This window comes from Rutidosis leptorrhynchoides, chromosome 8 (genome assembly GCF_046630445.1).
Source record: "Rutidosis leptorrhynchoides isolate AG116_Rl617_1_P2 chromosome 8, CSIRO_AGI_Rlap_v1, whole genome shotgun sequence".
Classification (NCBI taxonomy): Eukaryota; Viridiplantae; Streptophyta; class Magnoliopsida; order Asterales; family Asteraceae; genus Rutidosis; species Rutidosis leptorrhynchoides.
In genome coordinates, this window is record NC_092340.1 from 181,374,596 (window position 1) to 181,401,610 (window position 27,015).

The following is a 27,015-nucleotide window of genomic DNA, read 5'->3' on the forward strand; positions in this document are numbered from 1 at the left end:
ACCAGCAAAAATGATTGGTAAGAACCATTTTGTTTTACCAACTCCAACGGTAGTGCTTAACAATAATGAAACGCCTAAGTGTGGGGAAAATGAAGTAACACCTAATGATGACATGATAACAAAGAACCCCGTTGTTGATACGAAATTAAATTACCCCGTTATTAATAGTTCAATGAAGAAACTTATTAAACGGATTCGCGATGCTATAACCAAGGGGAACTTTAAGTTATGTAACCGATTAGTATCCAATCTGTCGCCTAAAGAAAAGGCAAAGCTAGTTGAAATTGTGGATATAACACATGAATCCGACCAATGGCTTAAAGAAAAAGTCACAGATATGCAAGTTGATTATGGACCAAGAGAAATTGACGATGAAGCTAATCACAATTTCGACACCACAGCTACCTAAGTGTGGGGAGATTCAAATGTTCTAAAAGGAAAATGTTGTCGAGAGTTAGTTGTTCTGTTCTCGTGTAGTTCCGAGAATGGAATCCGATTGGTCTTTTCCGCTAGCAGACACTAAAGAACTAGTTTTCTCCCTCCATTCTGAATTTTTGTTTTGTAGGTTTTATATAAAATTAATATTTTTTTTTTTTTTAAATTTAAGTTTTGTATGAATTTTAAAAACGAAATTTACTTTAATTCATTAAGTTGAAAAAAATGATTTCTAAAATTCGTCGTGAGTTGAAGACTAGGTCATTAAGCCGAAATTACTTTACCCGAGGGCGGGGCGAAAAATTTTGTTATCATTATTTTTAATTTTATTGATTTAAAGTATGCCAAAAATATTATACTTTATAAATTTTTGAAAAGTGGGGTTATAAACCAAACTTCAAAAATATATATATATATATATATATATGTTTGTATTTTATCTTATGTACACAACAGGGTAAAACAGCGCACTTTCAAAGACTGTCATTAAGTTCAACAAAAAGCTACTAATTTTGATGACAAGGCGCAAAATATCAAATGTGATGTAAAATAATATGCTTACAAACTGGGTATTTTTAATCACTTTTCTACACTAATCACCCTCATGAATTTATAATTATAGTCTGATTTCATGCAAATGAGGGCATTGCATGATCTCAAGTGTGGGGAAGGGTTATAAATTCTCTCGAGTTTACACTTAGTTTATTTGCCAAATTTTGTGAAAATTTGAAAAATTTTCAACTAAATGAACTCAAAATCATGTTTATACATATTTATGAACGATGAAAACTAGGTGATAATACCGAAATTATCGTTACCTCGAAAAGGACATAAATTGAGAAATACCCTAAAACGCTTGAATTCATTTAAAATGAAATAGAAGAAAATAAAAAGGCAAAGAAAGAAACTAAGTGTGGGAAGAATGTACCAAGTTATTCAATTTAAAACATATATCACATATTTTTGTACAAGATTATTGCAGGTACTTTTGCTTTGGACGATACTAATAAGTTTTACCCGGTTTACTGTAATATATTTGAAAGAAAGATGGATCTACACGATGAATCAATTCCATCATTAAAAGGAAGTAAAGTCTTCCGAAAAAGATACGCGCTTCTTGATTTAGGTCAAGAAGTTGTCGTCCAGACCAGCTGTAGGTTGACGAAAAATCTAGAAAAGTCATCTCTAAAATCAGCAGGAAATCCACGGACCTCAGCATCAAACAGGGTCACCAAGTGGTCAGATTTATCCTAACCATGAGAAGGATTTATCTCGTACAATGGGGAGGCACCGTGCAAATTAGCTTGATAAGACTAATGAATCAGATCCCCAGAAAGGATAATCTTCTTAAAGATTAAAAATCAGCTTTTAAGACTGATATTACTCAATCCTTGAGATTGACCTTAAAGATTGAGAATTCAAACTCATGGAATTCAATGATATCTAAACTCGAGCTTGAACGAGAAAATATTTTGATCAAAAATACAAACCGATTTGTTTTCTGAAAACCCATTTTCAATGCGTTCATTACCATTGAACGTAAAATCCTAGGAATTCACCTGGAATTCATTAGGTCACCTGAACCAAATCGGGTGTCAACCGTAAGAACGGTGGTTGCATAGCATGGTCAGAGACAGGACCTTGTGCCAGACCGAAAAATCATAGGATGATCTTTACTATTGCTCCTACCAAGGATAGTTCTAGCATCCGACACGTTAAAAGACCATAATCATTTGCATGTCACGGGACATTGCCTTAACAGTTTCTTGTTCATCGCTTTCCTTTACAACCGGACGGTAGTTTACCGAAAGGTAATATACGGAACAAGTAAACTGGATGTGTGCTATTCGATACCGGGATAGCAGTGGATTACACGAACCTAAAAGTTTTAGCCAAAATATTGATCCACAAATATATTTTGCAACACCGATGATGGATCAAATCAGAAAACTTGTCTAGGGTAAAATCTAGCTTGAATTTTCAAAAGATCAAATGTTTTCATAAAGATCCAATTTCCTTAAAGGATCTAAATTTTTATAGTCATGTGGGACTGTAAACCGCCTTTCAAATGTGCACTTTGCTTTGGAAACCGAAAGTAAATCGGCTATTTGATTGCAAGTGTCGTTGACCTAAACCCAAGGCAACTGTGGATGACACACCCACCTTTAACCATGGTTCTATTGTTAATATCATTGTTTATACCGCTCTATCAAAATCACTGATGTACAAAGTGTGAAGAATAAAGAAGTGATTCGTGTGATGTATTATATTATTTCAAGACTGTATTGCTTGAGGACAAGCAACGCTCAAGTGTGGGGATATTGATAAGGCTAAAAAGGAACATATATTTCATAGCAAAATCCCCCAAGAAAGACAAGATTTTAGTTGCAATTGTTCCATTTTCGAGTAATATTCGTTTATTTTAAATAAGTGCGAAGACAAAAGGCGAAAACGAAGATTTGAAGACGCAAAGGTCCAAAAAGCTCAAAAGTACAAGATACAATCAAAAAGGTTCAAATTATTGATGAAGAACGTCTAAAAATGACAAGAGTACAAGTTACAAAACGCAAAGTACACGATATAAAATAGTACGCAAGGACGTTCGAAAATCCGGAACCGGGGCATGAACCAACTTTCAGCGCTCGACGTAACGGTGTAAAAATTACGAGTCAACTATGCACAAGAATAAAATATAATATTTAAATAAATCATAATAAGAATAATATTAAATAATAAAAAGTTGTTAATTGAGCATAGTTCAGGGGTCGTAAATGAAAATTCAATTTATAATTTCGCCTATAAAAGGAACGATATGTAACGATGAAGGAAGAAGACTTTTTTTTTTCGATCTCTTTTTTTTCTTCTATCTTTTTCTTATTTTTCTATCTATCAATATCAATATCTATATTCTATATCTCTATCATAATGTTAATTTAATAAGATATAACAATAATCTTAATTTTAATTTTAAATTATGATAATAATAAGATTTATGATAGAGATCGTTTGAGTGTGTAAGTCGAAATTCTGTCCGTGTAACGCTACGCTATTTTTAATCATTGTAAGTTATGTTCAACCTTTTTACATTAATGTCTCGTAGCTAAGTTATTATTATGCTTATTTGAGCCGAAGTAATCGTGATGTTAGGCTAAAATATTAAGATGGGGTTATTGAACTTTGGACCATAATTAAGGTTTGGGCAAAAGACCGACACTTGTGAAAACTGGACTATTGACTATTAATAGATGGGGGGTATTGTCTAATTGAGTGACAACTCATTGGAGTCTGTCGAACCTATCTTCAAATTAACTAACCTAATAATTAATAATGATTATGGTTGTCCTATTTAGTGACGTTCATATGGAATCTGTTATAATCATTTAATTAATCAATTGGGTTGGGTAATTGATTATTCATTCTGATCAAGTGGATGAATTAATATTCATAAACTAATTAAAACAGGGGTGGATTACATACAGTGATAACTGGTGTAATTGTTGACAGAAGTGATAACTGCGTCACAGTTTAAATCCTTAATCAGTTGGAATATTTGACTTCGGGTATAAGGGTAATTTGACGAGGATACTCGCACTTTATATTTATGACCGATGGACTATTATGGACAAAAACCAGATAGACGTATCAAATAAACCAGGACAAAGGACAATTAACCCATGGTAATAAATTAAAATCAACACGTCAAACATCATGATTACGGAAGTTTAAATAAGCATAATTCTTTTATTATATTTCTCATCGTATCTTTATTTACTGTCATTTTATTACTCGCAATTTTATTTACTGTCATTTTATTTATTGTCATTATTTTACGCACTTTAATTATCGTCATTTATCTTTACGCTTAAAATATAGAATCGACAAACCGGTCATTAAACGGTAAAACCCCCCTTTTATAATAATATTACTACTTATATAATTATATATATTTTGTATAAATATAGTTAAAAATATAGTAAGTATCACCAGCTCCCTGTGGAACGAACCGGACTTACTAAAAACTACACTACTCTACGATTAGGTACACTGCCTATAGTGTTGTAGCAAGGTTTAGGTATATCCCATCCGTAAATTAATAAAACTTGTGTCATATTTTGTAGTATTTTGTATTAAAAATAATACTATTTAGTACACCCTCACGCTACATCATCAAACGGATACGTATATCTGCGGAGTTGAATAGGATAGTTAACGACTGTTGAATCGGAGTTGAAGAATGTACAGTGTAATGTATTAATGTGAAATATAAATTTTTCTCGGGTATTACCTACCCGTTAAAATATTCTCATCATTAATAGTTTGTACAAGAGAACTTTTAATAACAATGTTTATGAAAATATATATACATATATATTTTCTTCAGATGAAATGATGGATTTAATGAGTTAATATAATATTAAACTCATTTGATTTACCGTTAGAACTAGAATACATAATCTCTAAAATATTAGATATTACATAATCGCCATGTCGAACGAGGATAAATGATGTAGAACGTCATGTAGAACGATGATTATGCTCGAGGTACAATTTGTGATGTTGATGTGTGTGTTGCTGTGGTACTGGTATTGTTGGTGTTAATTGTGATGCCTGTAAGTTGTGCATCGTACTCTCCAAAGCTACTACTCGAGCACGAAGTTCGTTGACTTCTTCTAATACTACGGAATGATTGGCGGTTTGAACAAGGGAATGAATAAGAGTTAGAATTGTAGATATTATGTAATCATTGCGAGCTATTCTGGAAATGAGGGTGAAAATGGTGTTTCGGACTGGCTCGCCGGTAAGTACTTCAGGTTCTTCGCCAAGAGGTGAATTTGGTTGATGGAAAGGATCGCCTTCTTCTTGTCTCCATTGATTAAGTCAACTACGAACTCATCCTCAATTCATCCAGAATTGATGATGGCTAATTGGTTGATCCATTCCGGTTACGCTGCCTTCGGAGCTCAAGTGGATATCCATATCAGAATAGCTGTCGGAATAGCGATCGGAATCCGAGGGACTTGAACTAGTTGCGAGTTCCATCTGGTACGGTCAGATGAAGGATTTTCAATAGAAATAGATTTATAGGACATAGATTAGTACCCTGCAATACATAATTTACATATGCATATATAATACCAAAATCTCATAAGTTACGGAGGAATCTTCGGAAGTTGTCAGGCAAAGTTTACAGTAACAGATGCACTAAGATATGAGTTTTATCTATACACTATCTATGCAGTAAGTGCAGTAAGACGTGTCTAGACTTAAGAATGATAAGCAGATAATTTTCGACACGAAATGATAAGCAAAACTTTTGACATGCAGACACGGTCAAAGTCCAGACTCACCAATGCATCAAATCAACTATCAGATAGACACACTAACGCAAGACCTGGTTCGCTAAGACCCCTGCTCTGATACCAATTGAAAGGACCCGTCCAAATCCACCTGGACGAAGTCATCAACATTTCATCCCATTACGAGGTACTGACCTAAATATACCATGAACGACTCCATGTAATATCTTTAAAATGAGCAAATACACAGCGAAAGATTTCTTTCATACCTGAGAATAAACATGCTTAAAAGTGTCAACAAAAAGGTTGGTGAGTTCATTGGTTTATCATAACAATCATTTCAATATTTTTATAGACCACAAGATTTCATTTATTTAACCGCACACGTAACCCGTGTACAAAACATGATACACATAACCTGTGTATAAAAATCATTCATATGGTGAACACCTGGTAACCGACATTAACAAAATGCATCTAGAATATCCCCATCATTCCGGGACTCTCATCGGACATGATAAAATCGAAGTACTAAAGCATCCGTAACCCGGATGGGTTTTGTTAGGCCCAATAGATCTATATTTAGGATTCGCATCAATTAGGGTTTATGTTCCCTAATTCTTAGATTACCAGACTAAAAAGGGCGATATTCGGTTTAATAATCCAACCATAAAATTTAGTTTTAAGTACTTGTGTCTATTTCGTCAAACATTTATAAAAACAGTGCATGCATTCTCAGCCCAAAAATATATATTGCAAAAGTATTTAAAAAGGGAGCAAATGAAACTCACGATACGATATTTTGTAGTAAAAATATGCATACGACGGAACTGAACAATGGAAGGTTGGCCTCGGATTCACGAACCTATATCGAGTATATATATTAACACATAATTTTGTAATCGAACAAATTTATATATTATATCTTAAATTATATATCTTATATATATATTTAATTTATATATATATATTTAAAATAATTAATATTTATATAGTTATATATATATATATATATATATATATATATATATATATATATATATATATATATATATATATATATATATATATATATGTGTGTGTGTGTGTGTGTGTGTGTGTGTATGTGTGTGTGTGTGTGTGTGATTAGTGTTATATTAAAAATCAATAATTTATTATATGTAAATACTTATATAAAAAATGTTCCCATGTTCAATATATAATTATAAGTATATTTTTATATACATAATATTTATTTGTTATGAAAATAATAATAATGATAGTAATAATAATGATATTAATAATTCATTTAAATCATATATAAATTTTTAATTTTAATATTTTTTATAATACTTATAGTAATAACAATAATTGATCATAATAATAATAATAATAATAATAATAATAATAATAATAATAATAATAATAATAATAATAATAATAATAATAATAATAATAATAATAATAATAATAATAATACATATATAATTATAATAATAATAATAACGATTCTAATAATATTAATAATAATAATAATAATAATAATAATAATAATCATATTAATAAAAATAATAATAATAATAATAATAATAATAATAATAATAATAATAATAATAATAATAATAATAATAATAATAATAATAATAATAAAAGAGTACAACCTTTGAAGAAACAAGCTTCTAAAAAAAGTACGCCACTGCCCAGGCTCGAACCCGAGACTTCTCGCTCAACGTCAACACTCCTAACCACTACTCTGTCTATAATCCCTGATTAAAGCTATATAACCCATTTATCTATCTGTTTTCTTCTTCATCATCACATCATTCGATTATATCATCATCATTCTTATTCATTTCATCTCATCACCTATATCATCATAATCATGTTATCACGATTATCACAAAACATCACCATCTATTATCATAATCATAACCATTCTTGTTTGTACACCATCATCATAAATCATACACCATAACATCATTCGTTTATCACATTTTATGTAATGATAACGTCATCTCGATCATCATATTGATCCCTCAATATAGCAGTAGCCCAACAATAAAATATAAACATGCTTCTCGGCCCAACTCAAATCAGTCCATTTTACTAATTTAAAAGAAGCCCAATTACAGCCCACTTTATCAAAAGTCTGGTTTGATTCAGGGAGCCCATTTATTAAATATCATAAACTTAATCGTTTAACAGACCAGTTTAAGAGGAACAGCCGTTTAACAGATAAGTTTAAGGGGAAAATCATCGGTGGGGTTAAAGGGTTGGTATCTGTCGGCCACAAGGGAGAAAAAGAAAAGAAAAGGCACGCTATAGTAGTCCAATTCATCATCTTTTTAGTTGTGATAACCGTAACTGAAACACAAGAATAACAGCGGAGATTAATCATCATCATTCTCGCTGTTATAATATAAACGGGATATTAAACGTATTGCTAATTGTAGTTGTACAATGGTGTTGGATTGCGAAAGGAATAGCAACATATAACAATTGCCTGGTTCGAATCAAAACAAACGGGTGCAGTTGTAAACAGGAAGATTCGAATATTAATAGCAGCTAACAAGGTTCGTACAGCAGAAAAATAATGTTTCATTATCATAATTTTGATTATAGTATCATTGTGTTGTAGGTGGGTGATGATGAAATAGAAAATAGTAGTAACAATAGTATCATAAGTGTGTGTTTTGCTTTGGTTTTATTCGATAGAAAGCAGGCATGTATAGCTGCAGTAGCAACAACACGTGGTGATTTATGGTGGAGTTGTGGTGAGGTTGGAGGTGGTGTTGTGGTGATAGTTTGTTGATCGAAGAACACGATTTAAGGAACAAGAAGATGGTGGTTGTGGTTCATGATAGGAAACAAAAGCAACGATCATTGACCGTGTGATGGTGAGGTGAATCATGAGGGAAATAAAAGATATAGATAGAGACAAAGGGAAAAGAGAGATATAGAATGGGTTTCTGGACAGAATAGTAGCGACGTGTAGTCGAAACAACAACCGTAGTAGGTGGTGCTCTTGTTGGGTTCATAAACGAAAGGAACAAGAAAAAAAAATTACAAGTTGTTCTTGGGTGGGTTCGATGGTTTGGGGTGATTGTCCGAGTTCGAATAGAAACACAAAGATGTTGGTTATTGTCGACACTAGTACAAGAGTAAACAGAAGAAAGGATTGATTGAAACAGAAATTAATGAAGTGTGTTTGTTCTTGGTGGTGATGGGTTAGCCGTTTAAGAGTGAACAACGAGGTGAGTGGTGGCTCACGATGGTGTTTGTGGATCAAAGAACCTAAGCTGTAGTGGTTGTAGGTTTACTCGTGATGATGGTGTTCGGTTGTTCCAAAAGAAGAGAGAATGAGAAACATAATAAGGGAAGTGGGTTCTCTTGTGTGTAATGGATATGTATATGTATATACTTATAATATAGATGGATGAAGTCAGATAAAGATAGATAGGAATAGATAACAGAAAGTTAAAGTAGAAAGGGAAGTGTGTGTCGACATTAGTTCACGAGCAGGAAGAAGACAGAAAAACAATAAAGCAGATATGGACATATAACAAAATTTAAGCGTAATATCTGCTTTTATAAATTATAATTAACATTAATAATTAATAAATATATTAATAATAATAATAATACTAATTAATAATAATAATTATAATAATAATAATAATAATAATAATAATAAAAATAATAATAATAATAATAATAATAATAATAATAATAATAATAATAATAATAATAATAATAATAATAATATTGATAAAGATACTAATAATAATAAATTTTAAAAATAATGATAATAATATTATAACAAATTACATGTATCAAATTTCATATATTACAATATACATATAATCAATAATTATGTATAGAACTCATATATATATATATATATATATATATATATATATATATATATATATATATATATATATATATATATATATATATATATATATATATATATATATATATATATATATATATATATAATTATGTTCTAAATATTAAGTAGATATACATATTAATTATATATTGAAACAAATGAACTCAGCGTATAACATTTAAATACTTTGTTAAAATAATACAAGTATTCCAAATAACTAAATAATATAATATTTCAAATTATATTTCGAATTATTATATATACATATATATATATATATATATATACATATATATATATATATATATATATATATATATATATATATATATATATATATATATATATATATATATATATATTCATATCTATTTACAATTAATTGTTCGTGAATTGTCGGGAACAGTCGATGGGTAATTGCATATATGAAAACAGTTCAAAAATTTTGAGACTCAACCTAACAGATTTTTCTTATCGTGTTAAAAATATTAAATCGTATCGAGAGTTTGATTTAAAATTAGTCGAAATTTTCCGAGTCGTGACAACAAATTTCCAAACCACAGTAACCCGGAGATTCAGTAAAGAACATATACAACTAATGCATCATAACCCATAAAAGTACTATAACATAATCAGTAACTTTCATGTTTTTCCTTTTTCTTTCAAATTTTCCATTTCCCTTCTTTGCTGACCCAAGACAGTACTTAATATAACCATATGAGTTTATTTTACTAAATCATTCCCCTGATAACTCCTAACATTGTATCACGCATGTCAAAATGAATTGGTTCAAAAAGGATCAACCACAAATAATTTTTGATATTATAATTTTAACCTTTCAATTTTTAGAAATCACAAAAATATTTATGCATAAAAATGTAAAAGAAAATGTAAACGATAATCAAGTACCTTGAAAAGCGTGAACTACCTTGACACTCCTTGAATCTAAGTTCCCAGAACATTCATATCCACGTTTGATCATAGTAAAGATGTAAAAGTAAGTCAGACAAATTAAAAGGAAAAAAGGAATAAATATAAGGCTCTGACTGTAAGTAGCAGAACAAATAGGATAACACCTTCTTGGGTTCAAACCTATCAGTTGCAATGCAAACAGAAAAAGATTTAGAACTTTCTTTCTCCTATCACATAACCATCCGAGTTACCCCGCGAAGATGTAAATAATATCCAACTTGTTCAAATACGTTGGCACGAACAAATAAATGGGGTTCATATCTTCGTTGACGTATGCCTAGTAACCAAGAAGTTGACTGCTTACATAAAGTAAACCTGAATGAGAAAATCTAGCAAGCATTAGATATGTAAAAGAGAAACAAAGTTGGTTATAACAATATATAAGTTTAATTTTGTAAGTATTAAAGAACTACTATGCAAAAATGCCAAAATATTCGAATGATTAGTAACATATATAGATTGGCAGTAGTAAGCTAAAAAATTAAGCAGCTACTTAATCATTTATCTACTTATGAGTACCATCAATCATGAACATAAGTATCAATTTTCTCAGACTTACATGGAGAACTTGTGTATTCACTAATCAACTGTCAGTGTACTATTGTCTATAACCCTGCATTCAGAATTAATAACCATTAACATGAATTATTGGAAGTGGTTAAAAATTTCATATACTGGAATCTCTCTATGCATTTCTAAGAAAAGACAACATAAGGCCACTTCTTAAAAAACACATGTTAAAATTTAATAATTATAATAATAAATAAATAAGTATAATGACAGTAGATAACAGAAACTCAATGACCCAGATAACTCATTGGTAGTTTATTATGGCCTTTTAAAGATGAAAATACGAAACAGACACAATAGTCGTAAATAGATACCGTAAAAACATAAAAACCCTCTCCTTAAACTGAGTCGATTAAACTAATGAAACATCATAAATTTAAAAAGGCATTAGTACTACGATTAAGTTATAAAATTGTAACACTCTACATTCAAATTAATAATTATGCCAGTAAATAAATAGAAAGACATTATGAATACCAAGGAGTAGGAAGGTGGACATAGCTGCAACGGCAAAGATAGCGGCTATAACAGTCGAACCGGAAATAACTGTAAGAATAGCGGCAACAACAAACCCTAATTTTTAGTCCGATCTTTCTTCCAATTCAAATAAATGAGAAAGAATCATGAGCTCTTCATTACAGAAAAATGAAGGAAAGGGCAAGACAGATTGAAACCCTAATATCTTCAATCAACAACAATGACGGAGAGATCGGAATTAAGGGAAAAGAAAATACAGAGATAGGGGTTGTAAGGGAGTAATGGTGATGGAGGTGAAATAGAGCGAGCCGTCGCCATCCATGAAGGTGAAATCGCGAGGAAGACGTAATGGTGGTGGGAGTTATCACCTAGAATCGTCCTTCTGATACAAATTTTTTTTTTTTTTGTATAAGCGAACCAAATGTCGTTTAGGGCAATTTTGTGAAAAGAACGACCAAATTCTAGGTGTTGATTAGTATATAAGGGTAATGACACATTCTTTGATGAGTAATTTGTCTTTGTGGCTTTTGATTGGCTATTACCTATCAGAAAGTGGAAAGATATTAAAGTACCGGATATGGTGCACGCACTACAACAAAAATGTTAATTCTCCACGCTTATTTTTTCACGCGTGAATATTTTTTAAACTTTCCTCAAGCTTGTGAGCGTAATTAAAATTATGAACGCTTTTAAATGTATACAAACAAATCTTCACACCTATAATGGGTAAAAATATTTACACTATTAGAAGCATGTAAATTTTTCCAACTTAATTCACGTTTGTGACTGTGATAATGTAATACACACTTTTAAATGTTAGTAGCAGATCATCAGTGAATTTTAACATTTACATGATTAGAACCGTGAGTAAATTAAGAGAAGGTACACGGTGTTTGTTTATTTTAATATAGGAGTTATAATTTATAATATTATTTATTTATTTATTTATTGTAGAGCACTGTAATATTTATTTTTTAAATAGGAAATACGACCCAATACAGACAAAAGACGATAGCCATGCGTTTTGAATACTCTCTGCTGTTATATCATTCTCTTACATCTGCATCATACAAACAATTCGATCGGCTTCATCTCTGGAAAACGAATTCACTCAATTAGGTTAAATATATGCCAAATCAATTTGAAGAAGGTATCTTCAACGATTTCGTTGGGGATGGATTTGAAGCAAATAGTGCTCGTCAATTCGTTCCGTTCAAAATCAAAAATTGTTACGAGCAGGTAGACTTATCATTTCGTTCTTAAGATCTGTTTGTATGCTCGATTATGTTTCAGCTCGTATCATTTAGTAAGGGTCTTAATGTTAATTTATATCGTTAGTCACTTGTTTAGTTGAATAATTTGTGCATTTCTTTCATTCAGATGTTTGTTAACTGCTAATTAGGGTTTCAAAGATAATATTCTTTAATTTATACGTGGAATTCGTATTGATGTTTCAAATTGACTCATGTGTCCTTTGTTTACTCATATTATGCCACAAAAGGTATCGTATTGATGTCTCAAATTGTATCGCAAGTGTTTAAATCTAACACTGCACGTTATTGACGCACTATTGAATCAGAAATGTCATGCAGTGTATGATGTTAGTAAATTTTTAATTGTTTGAAGCTACCACACTGTTCTTATTGCTATTGTATTTGTCGTGTGCGAATTTATTGATATTGTATATTCATACAAACGATGCAGGTTAAGTGGTAACTGCTGATGGTGAGCAATGGCTCTTTCGAAAGTAGTTTTCATCAAGTTTGGAATATTTTCACTTTGTATATGATGAGATTTAATCACGCAGTTGATTAAAGTGAGATGGTAAATTAGTTTCTAGTATCAACCTTCATAATTTTACTATAATAAATGATTCATAAGTTTTTCTAAGGCATAGAAGTTTTACGAAATGTTTTTCATCAGCTCGATTTCGTTGCCTCCAATTACTCCGTATAATTGATGCCCCAAACCTTTAGAGTTTCTTCGGATATTAATTCTACTACAACCTGTTATATATCGCAACTTATCTCAATGAATCATAAGTTTCCATTCTATTGTATCAAACCGTAAGTTGCATTGATTTTCTCTATCAAACATCCGATATATTCATGCCACAAGTAAATCGATCAATTTGTTTGTTTTAATGATTTAAATGCAAACTTGAATTGTGTAAATTGGTGATATGAAATTAGTTATTTTCTCATATGTTGTTTACTGTATTTGTATATCACTCTATCTTATTGTTGTTTCAATTCTAAATCGCTGTTTTCATGTGTAGCTTTGAAACTATTAGCCATTTTCTTGGTTAAAATATTGATATATGTAAGTATTAGACTAGAAGTATCATTGATTTCTATAGTTTGCCAGTTTTCATTATTTTGGTGGCTCAAGTAAATATTTTTTTTTTGCTTTCTCTAAGTCAAAAACGGATCTGAATGTGACTTTGTTCACCGCTGTACAAATGATGCCAGAAGCTGACCTAAGTTTCATTTACAGGTGTTTACTTTCTTCAAGGCATTTGAGCTACACCAAATATTGAAGTAAATCCGGTTTGAAAAGGTTACTCATGCATGATATATTTTGGTTATGATTCAGTTTCATTTGTATAGTTTGCCACTTTTCATTGTTTTGGTGGCTCAAGTAACTAATTTTTTCTTTCTTTCTCTAAGTCAAAAACAGATCTGAATATGACTTTATTCACCCCTACAAACGATGCCAGAAGCTGCCCAATTTCATTTACAAGTGTTCAGTTTCTCTTGGGCATTTGAGCTACACCAAATATTGAAGTAAATCCGTTTTGGAAAGGTTATCGCATACATGATTATATATTTTGGTTATCATTCAGTTTCGGTTATGATGATTATTGTTGTTTATCTGATTATTTTGTGAACCAACTATATCAGTTATTCAAAGATCGACGCTCACAAGTAGTAAGTCGTTGTTGGGATTTTTGTTGACCAAGCTATATGAAGATATGAAAAAGCTATTATGAAGATCTTAAAGGTACCTAAGTGCAAAATCTTAAGCTGTTATGCCCATATGTGTTTCCTTGTATCTACATATGTTAAATGGCCCATGTAATATGATGTCAGTTTAGTCTTGTTGTATTTGTTTTGTTTTCAAGTTTACGTTAGTTTAATGATACAAATGCCATCCTATGTGACCCAACCGGACCTGAATATAGTATGTTATGATATAGATTTTGGGTTATTATTAACCTGTTCTAGCGCATTGTTTACTTACATAGAACATATATACCAAGATATACATACTTGACTGTTCACTGACCCATTTACTCTTTTCCTTTGGCTTATGTTATTCTGCATATAATAATCTACGTAGAGTTATATGCAAGTATATTTGACTGAAATTTATGTCCTAATTATGGTCTTAAATTTACAATAGTTCCAGATGCTAATTTCTCTTGAGATCTGTACTTTGCTAAATGATCCAGACTTACCATACCCAACAAAGAAATAGTAGATTCAGTTGTACTAAAATTATTTATTAAGTTAGATTTTCCAACCTTTGAATCTTACCCTTTTTCTGGTTCAGGTATCTTGTGTTGAATATATAATCTTGGAGAGTGATAATTTATTTGCTCTGTTTCCAAATGCACATTTAAGTTTCGGAGGATACATACTCGATGCACATTATTTATTTGCAATTACGATGGGTATATCTGTACTACCTATAGTTTACCTTCGCAATATGAGTGTTCTCAGTTACATCTCTGGTAAGTAGCATGAAATTAATATCCAAAAAACCTTTAATTAAACTTATTTAATAACATTATTATATTTCTTTTTCCAGCTGGAGGAGTTTTCGCATCAATTTTTGACCCTTTTTCTGGTTATTATTGATTTTTTCCCCTTACGCTTTTAATTAATTGTCAGGTTGAAGAGGGTTAATGCTACTACGGGATAGCTGGTGCAATTAACAATAGAGAAAAACCAGGCTGAACTAGCAAACACAAAAGAAACTCAGAGGCACGAGCTAAACAGAGAAGCTGAAACTGAAGTTAAGAGTTGGCTAAAACAGTTTTTTATAGCACATTTTAACTATCAGTAAAGCAGCAGTAGATGTTAATGGACTTGTAACACGTATTTCAACTTTACATTGTAAATTTGTATTTGTAATATTTATCTTTTCAATGAACTACTCGTATATTATTATTATTATTATTATTATTATTATTATTATTATTATTATTATTATTATTATTATTATTATTATTATTATTATTATTATAATAATAATAAACTTAAAAGTTTTAAAACTTACAAAAAATTAGTGGGAAGCCTAGAGACAATCTGGGCCCCCACTCCTCTAGCAATAGCAAAACATATCCTAGTAAAAATATGAGTAGCAGCACCGGCACCAATATCTTGCGCCATCGAACTCTTCTGAACCCGTTTTAGCAAAGAAACAGCCTCCTTCTCTAATTCCCCAAGGGAAGAAAATGAGAAAGGAATGAAACCATAACCAATCGTATATTATTATTATTATTATTATTATTATTATTATTATTATTATTATTATTATTATTATTATTATTATTATTATTTCTTTTTCTTTTTTTTTTTAATGTGGAAGTTATAATTGCTCACGCCTATCAGTGCATATAAATATATAATAAAATAAACGCTTTTAAATGTGGGCCTTCAAACTAGAACTACACACTTCAAAATGTGAGGACTGAATTAGTTAGTCCACATTTTCAACCGTGAACATTTAAGTCTATGTTTTTTTTTTTTTCCTTTTTTGGCAAAAAAAAATAGAATATATAGAAACTAACAAGGGACGGCCAACAAAATGATGGCTTGACCCAATTACAAAGCAAGGCGCCATCATTATCTTTAAAAAGATCAAAAGGCCCGTAAATATAAAGAATACAAATGCCCTTAAATAGGCGTAAAACATAGACATAACTAACCCGTACGACTTAGAATCAATAGATTGAGATTACAACATTAATTTATAACTTAAACTTGGAGTACATGAGAGAAGTGTGACTTTGCTCTTGAGGCCCAAACAAGGGACCTAAATTGAACTTCTTTGCCTCGTTCGACCAACCCGTGCAACCATCATTAAGGAAAGCGTTCGTATCGTGCATGCGAAGAACACCATATCTTAGAGGACCGCAACAACAACAACAACAACAATACCCAATTCCACTAAAGTGGAGTATGGGGGAGGTTAGATGTAGACAGTCTTTCCTCTACCCTAGAGTAAAAGGGAAGTCATTCCTCCCTCCATGGATACCTATCGGTCCGAGGGTAAAAGAAGTCGTCCCTCCCTATACTATAGGGCAGAGAGGCTGCTTCCCAAGGACCTCCGGCCAGAAGAACCATGAAATCCGTTAAGTGAAGTAACTAAATGCAAGTAAAGTAAAGTAGATAAAAGGAACCTTACCGTAAAAAATGTAAAGGTAAATATGGCATGTAACAAAGTAAAGTAAAAGAACATATAAGTGAAAAATGTAAGTGTCAAGTATGCAAGTATAACAAGCCATGTAAGTATAAAATGTGTATGTAAGCATGTAGGTATAAAGCATGTAGTTATAATATGCAGTATAAAAACATATAAGTATACTATGTAAGCATAATGTGACGATCTCTCCAAATCAATTTGGCCGAACACGTCATTCATTGATTCCATTGCGAGGTATTTGACCTCTATATGATACGTTTTGTAAACATTGTATTCTTTTGAAAAGGCATACCATAAATAAATATTTAATTCCAAGGTTTTCGACATCTGATGATTTCTACATATAGACAACCACCGTAAATAATAGTTTACAATAATACTTTCGTTGACAATGCAGTCAAAATAGATACATGATGATGGTTTTGTGAATGCAACGTTTTCTTGAATAAAGCATGCAAGACTCCATGCACATAGCTTGTATAACATGTAAGCAAACAGCGGAAGACTTCTAGGGAACCTGAGAATAAACATGCTAACAAGTGTCAACACAAAGGTTGGAGAGTTCATAGTTTTAGTGCTTCGCATAATCTGTATATAAAGGTGGATTACAAGATTTCAGTTGTTTCATCCAGAAACGTTTATCAAAATATTCTACGAAATTGAGCACCCTGGTAACTAAACTTAACGTATATATAATTTATACCCTTTGTATAATCATCTTAATAATACACGCAAACCAACGTGTACGCTTCTCAAATAGCATACGTCCGTTAAAAGGCTAGTGCTCTAGCTCGGACGGGGATATCAAGCCCTATGGATCCATATACTACTACTCGCGCCCACCAGTTCTTATAACCGACAGTTACTAGTTACCAAAGCTAAGGAATTTTCGGTTCAAACTCAGTGTAGAATTTAGTATGTACTTGTATCCATTGTGTTTAAAATAAAGTGCATGTATTCTCAGCCCAAAAATATAGATTGCAAAAGCAATTAGAAAGGGAGCAAATGAAACTCACGCATATAAATATTGTATATCGGTTAATAAAGCATTTGCATGTATTCTCAGCCCAAAAATGTAGAGAGTAAAAGGGATCATATGAAACTCACTCAAATCAGTTTTAGTTTTTGTATTCATTTTATAAAACAGCGCATGTATTCTCAGTCCCAAAAATATATATAAAAAGGGAGTAATGAAACTCACTGTTTAATATTGATATACAATATTGTAGAAAAGCACGTAGACGCATCGGAGATGATAAACACGAGATTTGCTTCACAAAAATACCCCCGAACATTACCCATAACCTCCTTGGTAATAACCCATATTTTCCTTAGCTCTAGCTCGCTTGGAACTCGTTTTGAAAATTACTTGGACAGCACTCCGTCGTAATATTTTATGTACATTATTATTTTTGTATCGCAAAAATAATAACACTAATAATAAAAATAATAAGATTAATAATAATCTTAATAATAATAATAATAATAATAATAATGATAATAATAATAATAAATATTATACGGAGTAATATATGTGGAAAAAAAATGGAACGAATTCGACTGAATTTATAGATGTTTTCTGGATCCAGCCTCCATGCGATCGCATGGAGTTTCTTTGGTATGCTCATGCGATCGCATGAGCTTAAATGACAGCTCACATTTGATTTGTTTTGTAGTTCGTCGACATAATTAAATATTAATATAATATATATAATTTATATAATTAATTATATATTATATTAAATTCACGTGCATAGTTGATTTGTAATTTTCGTTCCGATAAGTCGTACGTCATCACTCGACTTATGTCCCGGTTCCGGTTTCTCAAACGCATTTTTGTACGCTTAGAAAACTAGTACTTTTCGTTTTGTGACTCGTACCTTTGTCACAATATAACTTAAATTATCCCTAAATTATATCACTCAAATTATAACTTATACATTTGAGTGTTTTGGTCATTTACTTCTATAAATCATTGTCTCGCTATTTGTTAAAATACATTTTAAAATAGTGTTTTACTGTAGCAAAGTCAATTTTTACTGTAGCAATTCACTGTAGCAAAGTCAATTTCACTGTAGCAAATAGTGATTTTCGAAAACACTGTAGCATTTTGAGTAATGTGGCAATTTGAAAACACTGTAGCAAATTAGTGTTTTACTGGTTCATCTTAAACGTTTTAGTTAACTTATCTAAATATCAATCGAATCAATAATCGAATGTTATTATCGTTTACTAAATAACTTGAAATCATATATATTCAAATAGATATATAAACCAATAAGTTTAATATACGGTATCATGCAATTAAAACTTTGTTACATTTTCAAGTTATAGTATATATATGTATCTATTTACATATAATGGTTCGCGAATCGTTGAGAATAACCGAAAGGTATTTGAATAGTTCAAAAATTTTGAGATTCAGTTTTACAGACTTTGCTTATCGTGTCGGAAATGTTAATCATACAAAGATTAAGTTTAAATTTGATCAGAAATTTCCGGGTCATCACAATGTAAGCATAAAGACATGTAGCATGTAAATGTAAATACGTGTAATTTAATGCGATATAATGTAATGCAACATGTAACGGTATAGTGCTATAAGGCATGTAAATAAGTATAATGTAATGCACACAACATGTTGGGATATGCTACAATAAGTATTAGAGGACCGCCTAACCATATAAAAACATATACACCAACGTACCAACGACCGTGGAGAATATCACGTTAATAAACAATTTGACAACGAATCAACAAAGGCGACACTCCATCTACAAAACATCATTAAAACATCCAAAGACGTGTCATTGAACACTACCATTGAACCGGAAACCAAGGGCCAATATAGGCCACAAACAACACCAACAAAACAGAGACGTTACGCCATGAAGATGCAAAACCTCCTGAACTGCCAGTTGCTCTAACAAAATCTCCTGTACAAACATTACAATTCTGGAAAAGACACATAAATGGAGTACAGGCCTCACGCCATACGAATAGAATGTGAGAAAAGAAAAAAACAAAACGACCAAATCATCCATCCTCGATCTTTATTATCGAGGCCACATGTGTTCCAAGACGTCAACCTCGTTGAACCTTTTTGTTTGGTTGAGTAGGAGGCTCTCCATACTCCCTCATATCACTAAAGAACACATTGTATCTTTTTACTTGGACGGCTTGTTTACCTGGGTTAACGAGAGCTACGTTTAATTTAGGATGCTTAGATTGTGATTGTTTCCCAACATTATCCGTGAACCCATCAGTGCCATCATCATCCGACTCTTCACATAAAGATGAATCGAATGAATCCTTCACATAAGTAAGCGTGAATTATCAAGAAAAATTTGTTACGCCTATATTCCTCACGGGTCGTAGAAGTGTGAACAAGAATTATGAACGCAGTTTAAAGTGTGAGTAAATGACTAAATAAACGTGTATATTTGGCTATTTTGTTGTAGTGACGATTTGTAAGAATGCGTTTTATTAAATTATAAAAATAATATTTAAGTATTTTTTTAATGTCCGTTTTTATCATTTTACTATTTTTTTTAACAGCTGCAGCTATTCTGCCAAATATTTAAAAATACATCAAAAAAGTTCCAGCTATCAGCTTTCAGCTTTCAGCTTCCAGCTACCAGCTAAAAACTACGAGATACTTTTGCCAAACATACCCTAAGTCTACAAAAAATAAAGGTGGAAGACTTAAGGTATAACCTCTACCGCATAATGTACAAGTGATAATGGAAATACGAAAAGTTAAAAAGCAAAAGTAAGGAGGGCATGTTATCAAAGACTGGACAAAAGATATGCTTTCCAGTTTCTTAGTATAAACTAGTTATTGAACCATCGCTTCGCGCCGGGGGTTCGATTTTCAATGTATTTTATTGTGTTTAGTTTATAAATTATTTCGTGGCTAACGATCATGTTGTTGAAGCGCAACTCGAGTCGAACTAAAAGGTATATCCCGTCAAAGATTTTAATGTTATTTTACATCTCCGCGTTTCGCATGAAATTGTCGAATTTTAAAAATTTAACGCAAAATCAACGTGTATGAAAAGTAACTCAAATATTTATCGTTTTTTAAAAAGCGTCCGTTTTGCCTATAGTTAGTGACATTGTGTTCCTAAAATTATTTCGAGTTTAACGATGCTGTCGGAAAAATTTAACTCGTTGCAAGCGAGAAGATATGATCCGTTAAATATTTGGGTGGAGTTTAGTTAAGATTTTTTTTGAAAATAGTTATTTGACACTTTACCCCTCTTTTTAGGGGTTGGTTTTTTTTTTTTTTTTTAACAAAATTGGAGGGCTTTATTTGGAAAAAGGAATAAAAAGTTAAAAAAAGAAAAGAAAAAAAAATGAGGATGTAAATGACCCTGGTTACTATTCACCCGTTTTTTGTAGTAGTTAATGTAGTGATAATATATGGTGGAATACATTGTTTGGTACCCTAGAAAAAGCACAACCTGATTGGGAAATTACGGAAATGGGATCTTGAAACATTTCACATTTACATAGTAGAAAGAACAGACCACTAAACACGTCAATTTGAAAGGTTTGACACTGGTAGTGTTTTAAATGGAAGATGACAAATAGACGATTATATCTATATCTACTAGTATGACAAGTGAGGTCATGACACTGTAAAAAACAGCATTATTGTAGTGTTGCTGTTAAAAAAGATTTCATAATACTTTTTTTACACCACCAACTTTGTTTATTTTTTCTTTCTGAAAATCAATTGATGATTTAATGAACCGACAAAAGAAAAAAATAAAATTTTTTTTTTTTGGGAGAAAAAGGACAAAAGAAAAAAATAAATAAAACAAATACAGTACATTCATTAAAAAGCACATTACAAGTTCTAAAGATACATAATTATAATACAAAAACTATAGTCCTTTAAATTAAAATACGTTAACAAATTAAAACAAACTAATCACGATTCCTACGAATTAGGTAAAATTAAAATCGCCACATCTAAAAATGGCTGTTGGTAACTTCATATATGCTGGTTATTGCTATAAAAATTTGAAATGTAAACCCATCAACTTAATTTCTTCAAAACGATAATAAGTTCGTACACCGGCATCACTGTAAAAACATTACAATACATTGCCTTTTCACAAACATCTTTTTAGACAAGACGAATGTACATACAAACATGAATTCAACTGCCGATTCCCGAGCTACAATTCTTCGACTTCAATCGAAAACCCACAATGACACCTCTTTATCCGTATCGAACTCTCTACATCACAAGTTGAATCATTTGTCGAAAACACATGTTCATGGTCTTCCTCTTCATATGGTTTTAACAAAACCTCCTGTTGACAAGCTTCATCATTTGCTTGGTGAGACATCGATTCCTTACTAGTACTTGTATGAATAACTTTATCATTCGTTTTTGGGATAATATTAGAAGGATGTTCAATTCCCTCTGCATATCGATTGTTCAATCTTTGTCGTGTTACAATCGATGAAAGAAGTTGATACCACCTCGATAACGCTTGTGCTTCATGTTTTCTTCTTTCCTCGCTACCCCTTCTCTCTTCTTCCTCTGCATATGCCTCTAGAATTATATCCTTAAACTCGGTACACACCACAATGCCATTATATAAAGGAAACGAGCGACCATTTCGAAATTCAAATCCAACCATTGCAGGTGCGTAATCAATTTCTAACTTCTTTGCAATAGCAAATATCCTTGGAAACCCTAAGTGGACCGTCCCTGGGGGCAGACATTTTTCAGACCACACGTCTACCTGCCCGCGTTCATTCTGCATGCAAACATAAAACAACAAATTAACAAACCATCAACAATTTATCATCTAAACAAATTGAATGCGTCTACAAGTAACAAACCTTTGGCACAATTCCATTTTTAGCAGGAGGTAAGCACAAGGGTTCCGTTTGCCACTTCCCAAATAAATTAATATCGCCTCCCGGACCCACACAATCATTCTCACCATCTTCATCAACTCCATAACTTTTCCCTTTATTAAGCTTTACTGAGCGTTTCAAAACCTGCACAACCGATGATTAAATGGATACTGTAAAATAAATATTAAATAAAAAGTAGATAATTTATTCAAAGCAAACCTTGACTGGAAGTTCGTTGACTTTTAACTGAAGCCCTTCACGTAACCATCTTTCTTTGGTGTGAAGCATTTGAACACAAGCTCGAGGATAAACCGGATGACCTGAACAAAATCCTAAAATAGGTCCCTTAGGGTGAAGAATCTGGTATTTTGTAAGCCATCTTTCAAGCGCATATAAATGATGACTTCTGTATGCCTAAATATATCAATGAAATATATATAAAAAAGTTATAATAACATACAAAACATATCAGGGAACAAATTAAGTTTGCCACATTTAAGCACCTAACCTGTTGATTAGTTGGCAGTGGTTCAGTTAATGCTTTAGTCTCCAGCTCCATATCCTCAAGAGAGTTCCTAGTATTATTGTTATCTCTTACGGCACTCGCATTTGAGTTGTCAGACAATCTGCTAGTGCCTGTTAAAAAAAGAAAATTAACAAAAAAAAAAAAAAAAACTTACACGGGTTAATATATTAAGTGCGTCTACATTGACAATATTGTTTTAAATCTTCGTGATAAAAAATGCACCGAACCTCCAGTTGCTCCAGACTCTAAGTCTTTCAATGGCCGAAGCACTGCGTCCCACCAACTTGAGTCAACTCGATGTGATGCTATTTTGTACCACTTTGCACAATACCTGAAAGTTTGAGATTTTAGACATTTTATTAAAAAACATTCAAACCATACATGTGAATTCAAAAATCGAACTATGACCTGCGAGTCACATCTTTAGCTCCTTGACCAGCAAAAGCAACCACATATCTCAAAAAGGTTTTACATGCAGCAGCTGCAGCTTCTACTCTTTGTTCTCCATCAATAATTGCATTTACAGCATCAATGTGAACCCATTTTCCTGTTGAGTTCTCTCCATTGCAATAAACTTCAGCCCAATACAATGGAGCTCCTATTTTTTTCGATCCAACTGCTGTAGAAACTCCCGTTGACTCTTCACAGTTGACTTTCTTTAACTTTTTAAAAGGAGAAAAATCCGATAAAGTATTCAAACTTTTAGCATCGTTGTCAATATTGTGTTCAGAAGTGGTAGCCGCAGTTGCAGCAAGAGCCATTTCCATCTGCATTTCAAACTCAATATCACCCTTCCGTTTTGAGCCTTCAGATGTTCCGGGCTCGCACACATCCATCTTTCTATCATTTGACATTTCTTGACTGGTGATTTGATCCAACTTCTTTACTTTCCTTTTGCGCGAAGCTTTCGGAGAAGCTTCAGATGCATTCTTTATGTTATTTAAAGCAATATTAGCCATATCAATGATTGATGATGGTTTACTAGAAGGTGATGAAGACTCGTTCGGTTGAGTCACCATAACCGTTGACGAGTCAAACAAACCCTTACGAGGTTTTTTCCCTTGAAGGGTATCATCCGATTCATCCACATTTGGTTTTAAGGAAACAACATCTAAAATAGACACAAACCTGAAACCAAGAAGTCTATTCATCGTATTCTATGCATAACTAACCTTTCCCGATTGAACTAAGCTGAGAAACTTACCGTGCTGACAGATTCAACGCCCTGAACATTGCCACAGATAAAGCAGCAATCTGTGACAAAATTAATCATCATTTCTAAGTTGACTATATTTAAAAACATATTCAAGGACATTTTGGTTACAAAATAAGTCAAAAAAGTCAAGACTTACCTCCTCTGGAGCCCCCTCATGGGTTTCTAGAGCTGATGCTAATCCTAAACGAAACAATATTTCACTGCTCGAACTTCGGACACGAAAGTGACTATTCAACTACATGCGAAAAAGAATCCATCCAAAGAAAAAGTTAAAAAGGATCTTTTATACTATTTATAGAAAGTGTAAAAAATAAAAAGATTCAAGAAAAGAAAGCGTACCCAGTGAACTAAAGGAGTCAAAGCATCTACCGTAAGATTAGTGACTGTTGATAACTTCACCAAATTTGCAGGCAAAAGTGACAACAAGGAAGCCTAAACCACAAAAAGAGACTACTTACATTTGTCACATTTTATCACACAATATCATGTATAAGTAAAATTAAAGTAAATACTTGAATTAGAGGATCGTCACAAGCACTATCAATCAATCGTCCCCGTCCAAGTAAACAGAGTAAATGTGCCCTGTGAACGAGTTCCGCCACTTCCTGTAACAAAATAAATAAATAAATAAACGTTCAAATTCAAATAAAACCAAAGGGCCAGTATTGGCCTATAAATAATTGCCTAATTGGCACCGATTATACTTTAAACCAAACCTTTTCCTCAGCAGAAGCTCGACGTACAGGCTTCCGTTTAGCAGTTGCAGGTGATGAATCGAACTCTATAGTGATACCCTTGTTTATTTGATTCAAATGATCATTATCTGATGTCAAATTAGGATTTGATCCATCTTCCCAATATGAATCAGCCGCTAAATCATCCGATTCAGACTTAACTTGTTGGGGACTTTCGTTATCACAAGATGGGCCTGTGGTTGTCGTGTTTGGGCCGGTTGGTGTTGCAGGTACTTCAACCTAATAAATAAAGTTAACAAATCAATCAAATCACTCTATACAAGTATAAAAAAAAAGTTTCATAAACTGATGGAGACTGATATATCCATCTACTACCAATTTTGTTCAATGCTTTAAAGTTCAAGTCAAGAAAACTAACCTTGTTAACAGAATCATTGTCACAAGTGTCATCATTTTGTCTTTTCGACCGACGAGAGCTACGCGCACCGTATTTCAGAAACTTGTTAACACCCTCCCTTGACGTATTAGCAAGAGTACCTGATACAAAGTTACTTGAAACATTCATAAGTTGCCAATAACATTGTAGCACAAACAGGTCTTGTACATAATCCTTACTTCAAAAGTCATGTGCATACTTTATCAATCGATTAACATGAAAGACATCAGGGCACTTTCAAAAACTCAATTATTAAATTGAATTATGATGAAATGGAGTGGAAGGCTGCATAGATATAAACCAGTACCATTTGTTTTTGTATCATGTCCACATTTCTCAATCATGTCATCTTCACCTGCAAAATTAACATAAGGAATTTCGTTTAGATTTTTTATTTTATTTATTTATTTTATTTTATTTTTTTGTGATAAACCCTAGGGTTTTCATCTATGTTTTCGGAAAAATCAAATTTTAGAAAGTAGAAGCAGTATAATACATACACAAATAAATGAAGTTTAGGGATGAAAAATCAAAGGAACTAAACACTGATTTTACCAGTTGATTTACGGTGCCGTTTGGGTTGATTTCTGGTTTTCATGGCCCGAAATATTTCTGTGTTTGTGGCGAACGAGAAACAGCAATCAATGGCTGGTTGAAAGAGGGGTTTTGAGGAGGTCAAGCCAAAAGGAGGGATCGGTTAAGCCAATTACGGAGTAATTTAATTGCCAGAAAAAAAGGAGGGATTGGCGTAAATTGCCGCGATTACTACTGTTGGGGGAGTCGATACGAGAGATTGAGTCGATACGAGAGATTGCGAGGGAAGAAACTCAAACGGCGTCGTACAGCCAACTACCACACACATATACAATATATTACTATTAAAATGACCCGTAAAATCACAAGTTTATTTCAACGAAACAGTTTAATGATATGTTTCAAATATTAAGTGATGTAAATGTTAAAGTCATTTAGTTAATGACCCGTGAAACCACGGATTCGGCCTATGAAACTTGTCGTTATTTTTACAAACATATTGGTGTACTTAACTTGATCAGAATAAGTGAACTACATTCATTCTTTCACCACTATCTTCAAATTTTCATCACAATTACTGTATTCCTTGTAATAAAAAACATACATTACAACCTTTTATTGAAACATGTAGTTCGGATACATATGTAACGTACTTAATCACGTAAAA

The 27,015-nt window shown here is 32.1% G+C and overlaps 1 protein-coding gene and 1 long non-coding RNA gene across 5 annotated transcripts; one reads left to right on the top strand and one right to left on the bottom strand.

The window, feature by feature from the left end:
* Positions 1-12,643: 12,643 nt before the first annotated feature.
* On the top strand, positions 12,644-15,784 carry LOC139862369 (uncharacterized). 4 transcript variants are annotated; one of them, XR_011764160.1, is made up of 7 exons: positions 12,644-12,864; positions 13,330-13,449; positions 14,122-14,184; positions 14,295-14,430; positions 14,529-14,628; positions 15,181-15,361; positions 15,522-15,784. It is a non-coding gene; the product is annotated as an uncharacterized lncRNA (long non-coding RNA). The 4 variants fall into 4 exon arrangements; XR_011764162.1 differs by having other exon boundaries at positions 14,305-14,430; XR_011764161.1 differs by having other exon boundaries at positions 13,330-13,441.
* Positions 15,785-22,056: 6,272 nt separating this feature from the next.
* On the bottom strand, positions 22,057-26,593 carry LOC139861649 (DNA repair protein RAD4). The gene is made up of 14 exons (XM_071850111.1): positions 26,370-26,593; positions 26,122-26,169; positions 25,797-25,915; positions 25,400-25,657; positions 25,196-25,288; positions 25,023-25,115; positions 24,820-24,918; positions 24,672-24,721; positions 23,876-24,595; positions 23,695-23,798; positions 23,450-23,577; positions 23,161-23,355; positions 22,924-23,085; positions 22,057-22,838 (listed from the first exon to the last, which is right to left on the bottom strand). The coding sequence occupies exons 1-14, from the start codon at positions 26,410-26,412 to the stop codon at positions 22,248-22,250; spliced, it is 2,703 nt and encodes a 900-aa protein (XP_071706212.1). The 5' UTR covers positions 26,413-26,593; the 3' UTR covers positions 22,057-22,247.
* Positions 26,594-27,015: the final 422 nt, after the last annotated feature.